Genomic DNA, 14,260 nt, shown 5'->3' with positions numbered 1-14,260 from the left:
CAGCACAGACACACAGAATCTCAGACATACTTTTACCTTTTTAACACATCCACCCTTAAACACTGATTTTGTGCTCACACACACACACACACACACACACACACACACACACACACACACACACACACACACACGTTACAGGACGGCTGTGGAGCCACACAAGTTCCCTTTCACATAGCTGTCATGGCTTTTAACAATTCTGTCACTAATTGTGTATTTATTGCCGAGTAGTCGCGTATTTATTTGTTTTGCTCCATGCTCATCTCTCATCCTGGACACTTTGATTCAGTTTACAATGTAGCTTTGATTAAATATCTCCACCTAACAGCAACACCTTCACGAGATATTGATTTCTGGTTGAAATCTGATCAGAGTTGTGGTCATATGTCTTGCTTGGTGTTACAGGTGTATCATTTGAAGCAACTGTGTGTGTCCACTTAGAAAAATGATCCATATAAGCTAACATGTGGGGGCAATAGAGAGAGATGAAGGACTTTCGTAGGAAGGGGCCGTTCATAGCCCCAAATTGAGTTTTCACGCAAGACTGAGCTTAGTGCAGCAAAGCTGACCCGTCGATGCTCAGCTTTTTCTACTTAAATCCACATGTGCCCATGAAAAGGACAAACTGTCCTCTTCATGTGACATTCATGACTCTGAATTAAGTGTTCAGAGTCATTGATTTTTTTAAAGTGAATAGGGAAGGTTAGGAATATGAATTAATGTGTAGGGATTATCTGATTGCTCTCCCCCCCTTTTCCCCTTTCTCCCCACTTTGCACCTCAAGCTACAGCTTAGGATCACTCATTGCTTAGAGGAGTTTTGATCTCTTTACCCCAGCACACAAAGGAACACACACACACACACACACACACACACCTCCACATCACTCTTCAATCTTCTCCAAGGCTCAGTTTGATAAATGGCTTATTCTGCTGGATGAGCAAAGGGCTGTAGGTGGGAGTGACTTCTTTCTTTCTTTCTTTCTTTCTTTCTTTCTTTCTTTCTTTCTTTCTTTCTGATCCATTTTTCCTTCTATATGCCTGTCATATGTATTTCTTATCTCAGAGTCAGGGTTATGAGGGAGATGAACAGATAGTTATACTGAAATGGAGAGAGATGATGCTGGTTTTCTTAATTAGTCAGTAACTTTTGGCCTCCCCTTAGCTTGTCATATTTGCCGTGTGTGCTGACATCTGGTACATTTACACAAATACACCCAGATTCATTAATGTGATGAGCACTTAATCCTTTAACACTCAAATAAATATGAAAAAATATTATCCCCTGCGTCATTTGACTTGCTACTTAAAACTACCGATATTTTCACTTTGATTATATTTTATACATATGTACACACACACACACACATACACACACACACACACACGCACTCAAAAACACTTAAGAGCCCAGCTAAGTATCAGAGAACAGTAGCCATAAAAGCAGCCGTCTCCTTGCTCCTTAATGAGAATGAATGAAGACATGCCAAGACGTCTCCACCTGCCAGTCTGTTTTCCCGGTGTTCACTGTTTGCATCTACACATTACAGGGACCCCTTTGACAAGCACGTAAGAATACACTTCCCTCTCTGTCTCTCACACACACACGCACACACACACACACCAGCAGCCTGGAGTACACGCTGAACAAATGCTATGTTTGCTTCTGTCAAAGCCTCAGCCTTTAAACTTTATGACCAAAACTGGTAATTTGACTCATGCAAACTTAAAATCTCTACGGGGATAAGTGTGATCTCAGTAATTGGAATATGCTGTAAAACTCACATTTAAGTAGTGGCAGAGTTGCCGTCAGTGATGATTGAAAGCACTGACTGACAGATTAATTTCCTCTGTACCTTGCATTATGTTTATAGCCTGCTTTTTTTCCCGCTGAGAGAATGCACAGCACATAATGAATGCATAAAGTAATACTTGAATTGAGGTTCGAACCTGTGTGCCAGGTTCGACCACAGGGCTTCTTAAATAGCTTGGACAAATAAGTGGGCACACCCTGTTCTCTATAACTTTTGGCTATTTATGCATTTTCTTTTTACCCTCCAGGTATTCAAAATTTGTTTTGTTTGGATGTGGCGATAAAAGGAAATCCCATTGCTTGCCAATTTTTAAATTGCCAGCCCACTGTGTTCTTTCATTTTCTTTTAGTGTGGGGTATGGCTCTGACATGATGTGTCACCTACCGCAGTCTTTTTTGATTTTTTTTGTTCACTTTCAAACAGCTAAGTGAATTAAATCTGCAGTTTTAAAACATGCCCTCGGGCCAGGTTTCACTTCAGTGGTACCAAATGGCTTTGTCTTTTATACTTGTGAATTACTGCACATGTGTATGTGCATGCACATACACACTCATGCGCTTGTGTGTATGCGTATTTTGCCTTTTTCTCTTTTTCTGTCCACTGTGTCGACACAATCCCAACGTTTATGAGATTACCAGAGCCCATTTGTGTTCCGGCGGGAGCCATCTTGGCTCGGAGGAGGCCTCCGCTGGGAACCATCTGGGCTCTACTCAAAGCAGTTTCCACTCCGCCTCCCCTGTCCTCTCCACATTGTGACCAAAGCTATTTATTTAAAAGGGAGGGGGGAACTCAAATTACACTTGTGAGTATTCGTCAAACTCTGATCATGCTCCTGAGCTCTGCGGTGGCACTGTTTCTACACGCAAAGTAAGTGACGTTGGAGCAGATAGTCACTGGTTGCAATAATTCCTAAAGTGAGGATATTTTTCATAATTAAATAATCAATTGATTATTTCATTGACTAACCATTTAATCAATATATAACAAATGCTGATAACAACTTAACTGAAATAAGCATCCTATATAAAGTCCGAAAGGCTGTAACTTAGTCTGCTCACAATGCAGAACAGCAGAACAATTGATGCCAGTAATATTAGAAACAATATATAAGCATAAATGAAACAAATAGTTAAAAACAATCTAAAAGCAGATAGAGAAAGTGACATATGCTCATTATTGGCAGTGATTGCCCACTGGATAAACGAGCTGTCATCTGTCCATTTTCCAGATCTTTACTGTTATTAAGTGCGACAGTATTACTCTGTAATCTTGCCATGGATTTAAAGCCTCTTCAAGCTGATCTTATTCTCCTAGTGGAAAATTGGGCCTCCGCTCTCTTTTTATAAATTAATTTGTCCTTCTTAATTTCACATTTGACCTCCCTATTAGCTTCTTTCATCTTCTCCCTGCTGCCCGGTGAAATGCCAGTTTCTTTTTATTTAATGATGCTATCAAGGTCTTGGTCACCCATGGTTTATAATTCACAGATGTTATTGACTTAAGTGTGAGTATCACTCTCTGTCCATGAGGATAAATGTAACTGGCGACATGATTAGTTTTATGTTGATTGACTCATTGGTTATGTTGAATCATCGACTTGTAGTTTGTCTGTTCTTGCTACATCTGATTTGTTATTGTGGCATCTAATTATAGCTAATGTGCACAGTTCAGTAATACTTACAAAAATCTGCATATTAGTATTTTTTTTAACATTTGGATTTATTCTAATGGCCCTAGAAGACATTATTGGTATTCAGAAAATGTGCAGATAAGCTGGATGTTTGTGCCTATGAATTGGCAATTATCATCTCTGCTAGGGGCGTACAACAAGTCCTTTCACTGTGTTTTTCAGAAGTTGGCGTGTCCATTTAAGTCTGTTGACCTTGCTGCGGCATCATTCAGGTCATGTAATTTTACATGTACTCTATTATATTATTGACATTACTTTGGAAGCCCTATTTGCAATTATTAATGCTGTATGCAGTAATGTTGCCCCTCTAGTCACAGTGCGCTGTTGTCAGTAGCAGGCAAATCTTTCTTCCATAAGGCTGGCAGTATGTGGTAAATGAAGTTTCCTCTATCAGTGGTCTGGGAAAGAAAACAGACTAATTTGCTCTATTATGATGGAAAGAGTGCGGGACCACATATCTGTGTTGCGAGTAATTTCACTTAAACAGTTCCCTCCTCTCAGCATATCTTTGCCGCTCGTTCTCTTGTCATCTCTCGATGTTGTAAAAGCATGACTGATCTGACTTCTCCTGCTGAGTGATTTTTTTTCCCCACTTGCTTGTGACATACATCACATTTGTGTAGTTGCTACATGAATAGCTACAGAATTATATTTTCCTCGAGCAAACCTTTGGGTATACAGGAATAAGTGTCGACAGAATATCTTCTGTCAAGATAAGTTCCTGCAACCAAACTGAAATCTTTGGAATGATTTGAAGCAGGCTGTTGAGCTATGATCCCACCTCTTACTGACACGACTTGTCTTTGAGTTTGTGGCATAAACTACTGCATTTTTTTAGGTAATTAATGATTGTTAGAGCTCCCCTTCTCTGTAAAGGGCTGATCAAACTAAAAATTTGTATCCAGCCGGCTTCCATTCATTCTACAAAGGCAGCTAGAGTTCCCTTTGTATTTCCCTCTCTGTTTTTGCAGTAATAATAAACAGTTTTTGGTTTGGAAGCTCTCAGTGTGCAAACTAATTCTAGTTTATTTTTGCATTAAATTTTATAACACCTAGTGGAACAGATTCTAGTCCAGAAGAAGGCCAGCGGCTGCACCGGTCAGAGTGAACTTCTAGTTTCTATTTTTCCTCCAAATTGGAATTTTTCCCTGTGAAGAGTTGTTTTTAGTTGTCAGTGCTGTTTTATTTTTGTTTTGCATTTGTTGCCTCAGTGGTAGTTGGTAACAGTTAAGTTGGTTGTAGCCATTCTAGCCTTTTTCCAGCACTCGCCCACTTCCCCATTTGACATTTGGGTGCTCGGAGGACCAGTGATGCTCTAATAGCCTGGTTATGTAACTGCTTCTGCACTTAGAGACAAAGAGAGATAAAATGGGGTGAGTATCCGAGATAGCAGAGAAGAAGAGAGTCAGAGGATGCAGATTACACAGAAGCAGATGAGGTATGAGTGAGCTTAGATTGTATCATGTTCAGGACCTTGGAGAGTACAACAGTGTCCTAGATGCTCTTTGTCTTTTATGGAGCCTTTACAGTACTTTTTTTTTTTTTTTTTTTTACTGTGCCAGAGGCTAGTACAGTGATTGTTACATGGTTATTGTTTAATAGAAAACAGCTACTTTTGTGCATGACAGAAATTGTGAGGCACAATTTAACTTTTAATAATAACAGTTGTTTTTTCTTTGAGCCACTGTTGCATTGATGCACCACTGTAAGAAAGTGTTGTTACTGTTATTGTACATGCCTTTTAGCCATTTTCATGGACTGCTGATTGCTTGATCCAAATAGAAACTGCTTCCAGAAAGTGGAAATATATGTATGTCACTGCTATATGCGTAGGTTGTCAATTTTGTGCTTAATAATAGAACAGATTATGCGTTCATTAATAAAAGCTTTTAACTTTAGCTGAGAACAAGGCAGAGCAGTTTACAAACTTAATTCCCCTCAGATTTCCCTTGTGGCTGCAGGGCTAAGCAGCCCGAGTCTTAATCGCTTGACTTCTCACTATCTCTTCAACACACCTGCCCTCTCACTTTTTTCGCTGACTGAGGCTTTAGAGTAGGATAAAATCGATTGATTTTTTTTTTTTCTTCCTTTCCCCGGTCGTCCATCACTTATGAAACAAAACGTAATGAATAGATAATTAGCCTGAATAGGCAGAATTTGGTTACAGTCCATCATGGCCAATGTTGTAAGATCTTTCCTACTTTGTCAGCAGGGTTAGCTATTTCAGTGCCCTCATTTGTTAACTTAAAGGAATTGCATCTTAGCTGTCACTAATTGCAAATGATTCACATTGCAAAAAAGTAGATGACAATATTTTGAGTGTTAATTAGGTTGAAGTGCAAACGCTGCACTTATTCAAAACCACTCATACTGTTTGTGCAGTCTCTGATTTCTACACTTAAGAATTGTATTATTTGCAAAAAGACACAGAAGTTGCATCTATTGAACGCCGACAGTGGTGCTTAATTAAGAATGTCAAGGACAAGTTAGCCTCCGTGTGCACTAGGACAAGAGGCCTCTACAGGGTTTTTGTGTGTGCCAAGACCAAAGACCACTTATATGGTATTTCCATACCATAGGAATGAAACAGGATCTCTGTGTGCATACCACCTAATCAGCAGAGAGCCCACAAGTGTCCATTAATGATTCTACTTAAGAGCAGTGGTGTCTCCGCAGAGGACCCCCTCAGCTTCATTGCTGTAACGGAATCTCAAACCTCTTGGATACAGAACATTAACCACCCTCTTTTTTTCCTCTCCTCTGTTCTTCTGTTCCAGGTTGAAGTTGAAGTGGAGAGCATGGACAAAGCAGGGAACTTCATTGGCTGGCTGCACATCGAGGGTGTGAATCTGTCAGTAGCGCTGGTAGAAAACGCTCTGTCCAAGGTCCACTTTACAGCAGAGCGCAGTGCCTACTACAAAACGCTGGTCTCAGCTGAGGAGGGATGCCGGCAGAGGAAAGAAAAGGTAGGCCCCGTACAGAGCCTGCAAGATTAAACTATCGTATTAAACTATCAAAGTGATGACTTCTCCCAAATGACATAAAACTGTCTCCATAAAGCTTCCAAGTGGTGAAAGAAGCACCTGAATCTATTTTAAGGAAGACTTGAATAGCCAGCATGACACCTACAGTAGTTTAGTGTTGTTTAAATTTAGTTAGAGCTCAAGATACATTTGTCTTCGAAGTATCATTGAGCAAAGGCCATGGTGTCATGTTTCTCAGGTGCTATATAGAAAAACTGTCTGGTATCACAGCAACCATCAGCCTGGGATACCACATGAGGATTTACTTTGTTGGCTTTCACATCCCAGATCTATGGTTTTCCAGGTCTGGCTGCCTGTGGATATATTTTAGAGTGTGCTAAGGCTTTACTTTGTTCTCTGGCTCTGGTCGGGTTATGGTCCATTCCATGCAAGCTACACAACCAGCCAGCTTTCCCTTCAACCTTCAACATCAGTACTTGTTAGCAGTTCATTAGTAGAAATAAAGATGCAGTCACATAAAAAGTTGTTTATGCTAATAAGAGAACACAAACACATTCTTTCAGAGCTTGGCAACCAGATGCTTCTTTTGGCAACACCCACCTTTCCTCTCAAAAGCAGCTCTACTATTCTCTTGTAAACTTGCACACACTGCCCTTGTCAAAGGCAAAGCCCACCCCCCCTACCCGGCCGACAGCCAACGAGGACAGGTGGTGCCATGACCTTTGGCTTCCATCAATATAAAAATTAGATTTTTTTTTTTATCACACCAGGAAGTGCATATCCATGAAAAATATGAAGGTAGAGAAGGACACATCAGCCTATCCAGCATTACACCTCTTTGAGAAATACTAAAGTCTATCTGGCTACATGCATCATAAAATTGCCTAAAATGTTTTATCAACATGCAGCGAGTACCTCTAGTTACAGCTACAGTATTGTGAAAATGCTCCCTCTGGGGCTGAGAATAGCCACATATTTGCCGTTATCATTGAAGCTTTCTTTCCTCAATGGGAGTCCTTTGATGGATGGAGGCCTCTCTCACACTGATCCCGATCTCACCCTGCATTTTCATTATGGCTCCACGAGTCACCCCTGCCAGATGCATGAAGTGCCCAGCCAGCTGTCATCCTTGTCCTCTTTCTCTCCATCTCTGTTACTTATTTCTTTTACCGTCTCTCCCTCTCTTGAACTCTTTCTCTTCCACTTAATTCTACCTATTTAGGTCCTTTAGGAGTCACAGATGCCTCTTCTCTTAAATAAATGTGATTTATTGTTGGAGCCCAGAAGGGGCTGTATTCTTTTTCCCTCCCCTGAATTTATCAAGTTCAGTCAGTGCGGTCCTACTTGTCTTTCTTGATCTCTTGGCCTTCTTCTTTTTCATACAAATACTCTCCACCTGTGTCTTCCTATTCTCAAAACATTGAAAGAGAGAGTGATGCGCAGGTGAATCTTTGTCTGGAGAAATCTTGCCAGCGATGTGAGCACACTGACCCTGCCATCTTAAATTTAACTCCAGCAAGAAGCCACATTCCTGACACCTCTGATGACAATTTCACTACCGGTTTCCAACCCTCTTTGCAGCGTTGAGACAGATTGACTTTCACCACAAGGTTTTGACTTGAGCTAACCTGAGTGCGGACAGGGCCGAGAGGAAAGACGGCAGAATTGGGCCTGAGTCGAGCAGACAGACAGTGATTATGTTTGATGTTAGTTTGCCACAGGCACCAGTGCACAGATCAACCACAGCCTGATTTGTTTGTGTGTGTATGTATGTGTGTGTGTGTGTGTGTGGTGGAGAGGGTGTTGTGTTAATAGAGCACAGGGCAGTTAGTTGTATGTGTGTGTGAATGCATACTATGCAACTTGAAGGCAGATGAGGTGGGACTTGGTGTTCTAATTAACCCGTAGAGACCATCTCAAGAATAGCTGAGAGCTGGGCATTTTTTTTCTGTCTTTCTCTTTTGAAGTCGTGGCTGGTCTTTGTCTGTGTGTAGGCTGAAGCTAGGTAGGGCAGATTGCATCTCCTCCCCATCTCCCTCCCTCTCTTCCTCTTTTCTCATTGCCCTCTCTTTATTGTCCCTACGGCTGTGGATATGGAAGACATCAGTGGTACTGCTGTGTCAGGCGTCCCCACAAGGAAGCAAGGTTGTTGTAATGAAGCGCACTCAGAAGATGTGTGTACATACACACACACACTCATTAAAGAAAACTTTGCGTTGGTGGTCCAACCGGGACCCAGGACAACAAGGGGGATTGAGGCTTGCTGCAGTAGCATCCTGAACCAAAACTGCTTAGTTCGAGTGACTTAAGTGAATATGAGTTTTTGCTACAATGAGACCAATGGGACAAAGTGATTGTGTTCTAAATGAAGCATTTCAAAGGGTTTGAAGAAGAGCCTTTTCTGGAGCTCAGCATATTTTGATCTTGTGTATCAGCATCTCTTGGAACTGTCCTCACAGCAGACCTAATTCTCCACACATGCAGAAGACTCAAGTTGTAGGCCTGGGCACATTCCTAATTCTGTTCCCCATTATGTTTATTTATGGCTAAGCTATTGTTTACATAAATCTCTCTAAAGCGTGTCGCCCTGTCAGAACCCATTGTCATGCTTTCAATGTTAACATTTACATGATTCAGCTAGAAGACAGACCCAGGACACTGTATAAACTTAGTTCATGTTGTTTTAACAATGATTCGGTTGTTGCCAAGCAATGCTCATGCCCTCTTCTTAAATCTCTTGCCTGGTTTTGCAAAGCATTCTTGTATATATATTTGGATTCTCCTAGGGGTAGAAAAACTAATTCTTGCTTACCAGGCATCTCTGTAAACAAGACTCGTTGCAAAAACACTGCGTTTTGTCATTGTAATATGAGACGGCTCATTGCAGCTATTCATACAGTATGATGTTCCAGTATTCCCATGCTGCAGCTGAGAGAAATAAATTTGACAAGATAGTAGCAGTGGACTGGGAGCAGAGATTTCGACTATAGAGACACTGGCTGCAGTTTTTATTTAAGTTCACCTAAGGTGTGGTTTGTCAATATTTGATTGTGCCTCAAGGGACTTTTTTTAAAACTCAGAAACAAAAAATGAAATGAAATACTCTGAAATGAAGAGTAGGGGTAATGAAAAGGAATCAGTTTCCCCCAGAAGCTCTTGGTTCTTCTTTGCAAGTCAGAGCTTTGAAACATCCTCCAATGTTGAGTGCTTTTTGGTAATGTCTTCTCTGTTGATAATAAGAAATTAATGACTAACAGCTATATTTTGTATGTTAAGGAAAAGACCCACAGAATTTTTTTTCGGAAGAAAAGTGCATTCTCACATATTTATAATGCCTCAATTGGTAGACAAATTAGATTTTCTTTTCTTTTCAACATTAATTCGACATGCTTGATCTACACTGGATCAAAGTGCATATTATTGAAAGTGAAGTTGTTTTGAATCAAGTGGGCATTTGATATAACTCCTTGTAGATTTTGAGATATAGCCATTTCTGTACTATAATACATTTAATCCTTAGTCATGTAAACAGACACTTTATTCATATTGAAAGATAGCAATACTACTTAAAATGTCACTAAGGTCTGAGCAAAGTAAACACTTGTAAAGAAAAAGCAACAGATTAGGAATTTCAGAGTTCAGAAAATGATAAACTATTGTTGTAGAGGTGTTTCTTGGGGGGGAAATAGTCCACTCTTGTGACTAACAACATTATTATAATAAACAATATTAAGAAAAACTTGTGACGCAGCCTCATACTTGGACTGCTTTGAACAATTTTAATGAATTGGATGGTTTAGCTCCGCTAGTACTGTAAGTGCTGTAAAGGAAAAGCTCAAATTCCGCTGTGGAACATTAATGGGTGAAGGCATACATCTGCTTGAAAGAAAAGCAACCTAATAACTGTAAGCTAGCCAAGGAAGGAAACATGCTAGTAATTGGAGTGGCCTAATTATGAAGAGGTGAATCAACAATCAGCCCTCAATAATAACCAGTGTGCTTTCTGTTGAGCAAGGGGTTTTTTGCTGTAATTACCCAACCTTGAAGGAGATTACCACACTCCAATGGGTCTCAGAGTGGAGAGAGGAAGATGGAAAAGAGAGGGAGTGGAGAAAGAGAACAAAAGAGGATATGACAACCCCTGTTAAAGATATTTCATGTCACGGGACTCTCCCTCTTTCATCACCGCCCGCCCCTTTCCTTCAATTCTGCTCAGCCCTCTTCACAAGCCAGTCTTTCTTTTAATCTCTTCAGTGTTCTCACATCCTTATGCTTACTCTCGTCACTTGTTCCCCCTCTCTTTTTTTCTGTCCTCCTTCAACTAATCATCTTGGAATCCCTTCCTATTAATCGGATTAATGTCTTTTCAGATGCCCTGTGTCATGCCCTTGTTCCCCTTAGCTGCTTTACAGTTTTTGGATTGTGCCTAACGGTTCCTTCCTTGGCCTGCTCTTTGGCCACAGTGAGTCAGACACCTGCATCACTTGCATTCTTTTTTGAGGGAAAAAATCCCTCGGAAGTATAAACCCAGGGACCGGTGCTGCCGGTTCTTATACTTCACCCGTCCATCAACGCCACTTGTCAAAGTACTTGAAGCAGCATCGTTTTGACATTGAGCTTGGTGACGTGTCCTTGGCGGAGCCTGATGGAAGTACATAATCTTGTTTTAGCTATCTGTTTTTTTGGTTGGAATCCAGAGATGCAAGTCCAGCCACTGCCACTTCGCCAAAGGGCCTGTACACAAGTATACATTAACACATGGCTCAGACCGACCATTTTTGTACTGCGAAGCAATTCACAGTGCTTTGATTTGCTGTGATTGTCTGACTAGCATTGTAATCACGTCTCATTATATCAGTATGTTGCAATTTCTGCCCCTTTATTTCACTTCAGTTGCCTCTGGCTCAGTCTCTCAAGGGTCAAGTGGCTTGCCTTTCAAGGCAAACATCTAACCAGAAATCCCCACGCCACTCGCTATTTATGTATAATTTTTTATTGTTTTCAAGGTTTGTAAAAAGCAACATCTCCCTGTCCTCTCATATAAGCTGTGTCTTCTCAGCAGTCAGCACATCACACACCTGGCTAAGCAGGAACATGCTGTGGATGAATCAAGATAATTGGGCTTTTAGCAAAGCTAATAGGCTTGTGTCTCTTAGTTCAGGCTGGAGGAAGTTTACCTCCAGAGGACTGGTTTCACTCTCAAGGATTAGCTATGGTCCGCATTCTGTCCAGTTACAATTATAGGATTTTTATGAAAATCTACATGGTATTGTATATTTTACCTGGAGCCATTTACATTCAGTAAATTTAAAGGAAACACATGATTTGTCCAATGAGGGACCATTTTCTGATATGTGTGTGGCATGCTGATTCTCAGCCCTCTGTAAATAGTCTATGTAGAATTACATACAGGCAGCCCTGTTTGGTTTCCATGGATGACGGTCTCTTTTCTATTAATACCATGCTCAGTGCTTCCTTAAGCCCCGAAGCCATTGAAACGCTTTCAGGGTTGCAATCTTCTCCTCTCTCTTTTCCCATTTTTCTTGGCCTCTCATAGTGAAATAACCTGTGGCAGTCATCAGGCAATATCATGGAAAAATGCTGGGGATTAATATTAAAGTAGCTCATCTATGGAGGCTTCAAGCTAAATAACAAAATAAATTTGACTCATTCTGTTTCTGAGTCTGCCCAGTGTTTCTCCAATTTAGGTCTGTTTTAGCCAAATCCCCTTGCTGCTCCTGCAAATTATCTCCTGCTCAGCCATTTTGGTTTTAGTCCCTGGCTGGAGATTTGTGGTGAACATGAAATCATTACTGTTATTACTTTTCTCACCCAAATAGCATTGGGCCTTATGAAGAAGTGAGCCTTTATGACATTCAGGGGCACACAGGGTGATTGCACCTGTATTACCGTGCCAGTCATCCCTCTCTTCTATGTTTCGCATCTATTGCTTACTGCTGTCATTGTTGCCTTATGATTTAACAAATGGAAGATGTATGGTGTTGAGACAGGAACAGTGACCATGACATGGCCAATCACAGAGAGTGATATTCAATTAATGACTGGGCTAGATACCTGTCCAGTCCATTTGACAGGAAACATGAGTGAAGGCTGAGGAAACCGCCTCTTGTGCCTGGATGAAAATGAAATGCGCTAGGTTTCTTTGATTATGAATTATGACTAAAGACTTGATTTCTTACCACATGGATTTCCATTTGTTTGAAATTGTTCTGACTTCTTGCCTTCTTTGTGTACAAACCACTTTCCCCTGTAAATTAAAACGGGATAATGAGATAATAGAAAAGCATTACTTAATACAGTCTAATATATCTTTGCAGCTTTGGTATATTCTCAGGGTCAAAAGCATGCACAGGTTGTTTGCATTTCATTTATTGCTTTTTGGAACAGTTTCAGAACAGTCCGTTGTGAGGCTTTGAATGGGTGAACTCTAGATAAAAAAGAAAGGCACTTTGTCTAGTTATATAGTGCCAACTCTAGCAAATTCCCTCATCTTAATTTAATAAACTTGGACTTCTGCCAACACTGGTTTTGAGGTTTACTTTTCCTTTTTTTTTTTTTGGTCTGTCCGTCTTTTTCCTCTAGTGAAGAGGACTGAAATATAAGCTGTAGACTCTAAGCAAACACATATTGCCTGCATCCTTCAGACCATGCATTATGCAGGTGTTGTATTTAAAACTGCTGATACAATGTAACTAATGTCACAACACCCAACAGTTATCCAGACATGTTATGTACCTGTAAATGACAGGGTTGAATAATACAGCAAATGTTAAACTTTCTGTATCTATTCCAGTCTTTATGAGTCTATTGACATGCTTTACTTGATAGTTTAAAGAGCATATTAATATTAATGTGTCAGCTGTGTGCAGAGGTCTTCTCAAATACCAGAAAACTAGTGCGAGAATAAAATGGTGTCAGTGGCAGCATTTTTCTCAGCCATCTGAAAGATGGAGGGTCAGGAGAATCATTATGTCACCAGCGATTTGCATTTTTTTGCCCTTTAGGAGATGAGTTGCTAAAACTGCGCCAAAAGTCACCGTACATCCCCTCACCCATGGGCAATCTATTGATGCTAGTCTTGCTCGTGTTTCGAATATATCATCCACAGTGTTACACAGTGCAGTACAGCAGCAACCACTAGTCAAATGAGCACTAACCTCCTTGCCTCATTAGAACACAATGTTTTAACTGTGAGTAGGATAGTACAGTTCGATGACTCATGGTGCAGCAGTCCTCAGCCTACTGTGCTCAAATCACCCTATTTTTAGGTATTCACCAGAGTACCACTACTATGATGATGATTATCTGATTCATCTGATGATGAAATAGCTTCAGAAACCAGAGCACAATACAGCACAATGCCTCTGCAGCACAAGCCAACTAACAGCATGCTCAGAAAATATCTGTTGCAATCTAATGAATATGCCTCAAGCACCTGAACTTTTTTTTGCTGCACTGTGATACCACAGCAGGGTTATTAGTTTGCAGTGGTTAAATAAAGTACAGCATAATAGCTAGATAAGTTTTTATTAATCAATATGGATGTCATATAATTTGCAAAATTCATAGCTGAATAATGATTTTGGCAGTGTTTAATTAAAATTAAATCACAAGCCAGTAAATTTAAAATCAGCTGGGATTAAGAGGAGCTTGCTAGTACTGAGCAATGCTATATGAAACAGAAGAATAATATTAAAGCTCTTGTGATAGCCTATTAGCAGATTTCAGATCAGTGGCTCAGGGGACCCTGTC

General features: G+C 40.5%; 1 protein-coding gene across 1 annotated transcript in view; it reads left to right on the top strand.

The window, feature by feature from the left end:
* The window catches only part of snd1 (staphylococcal nuclease and tudor domain containing 1), a 168,477-nt gene that overhangs the window by 98,307 nt on the left and 55,910 nt on the right, over nt 1–14,260 (top strand). The window contains exon 16 of the mRNA XM_087172590.1: nt 6,281–6,469. Within this exon, the coding sequence (XP_087028716.1) occupies nt 6,281–6,469 (189 nt within the window). The remainder of the gene's footprint in view (nt 1–6,280; nt 6,470–14,260) is intronic.

This window comes from Seriola lalandi, unplaced genomic scaffold (genome assembly GCF_002814215.2).
Source record: "Seriola lalandi dorsalis isolate HSWRI2012SDOR001 ecotype SW California unplaced genomic scaffold, Sedor1 jcf7180002053435, whole genome shotgun sequence".
NCBI lineage: Eukaryota > Metazoa > Chordata > Actinopteri > Carangiformes > Carangidae > Seriola > Seriola lalandi.
This window is presented reverse-complemented; position numbering and strand designations above follow the sequence as displayed.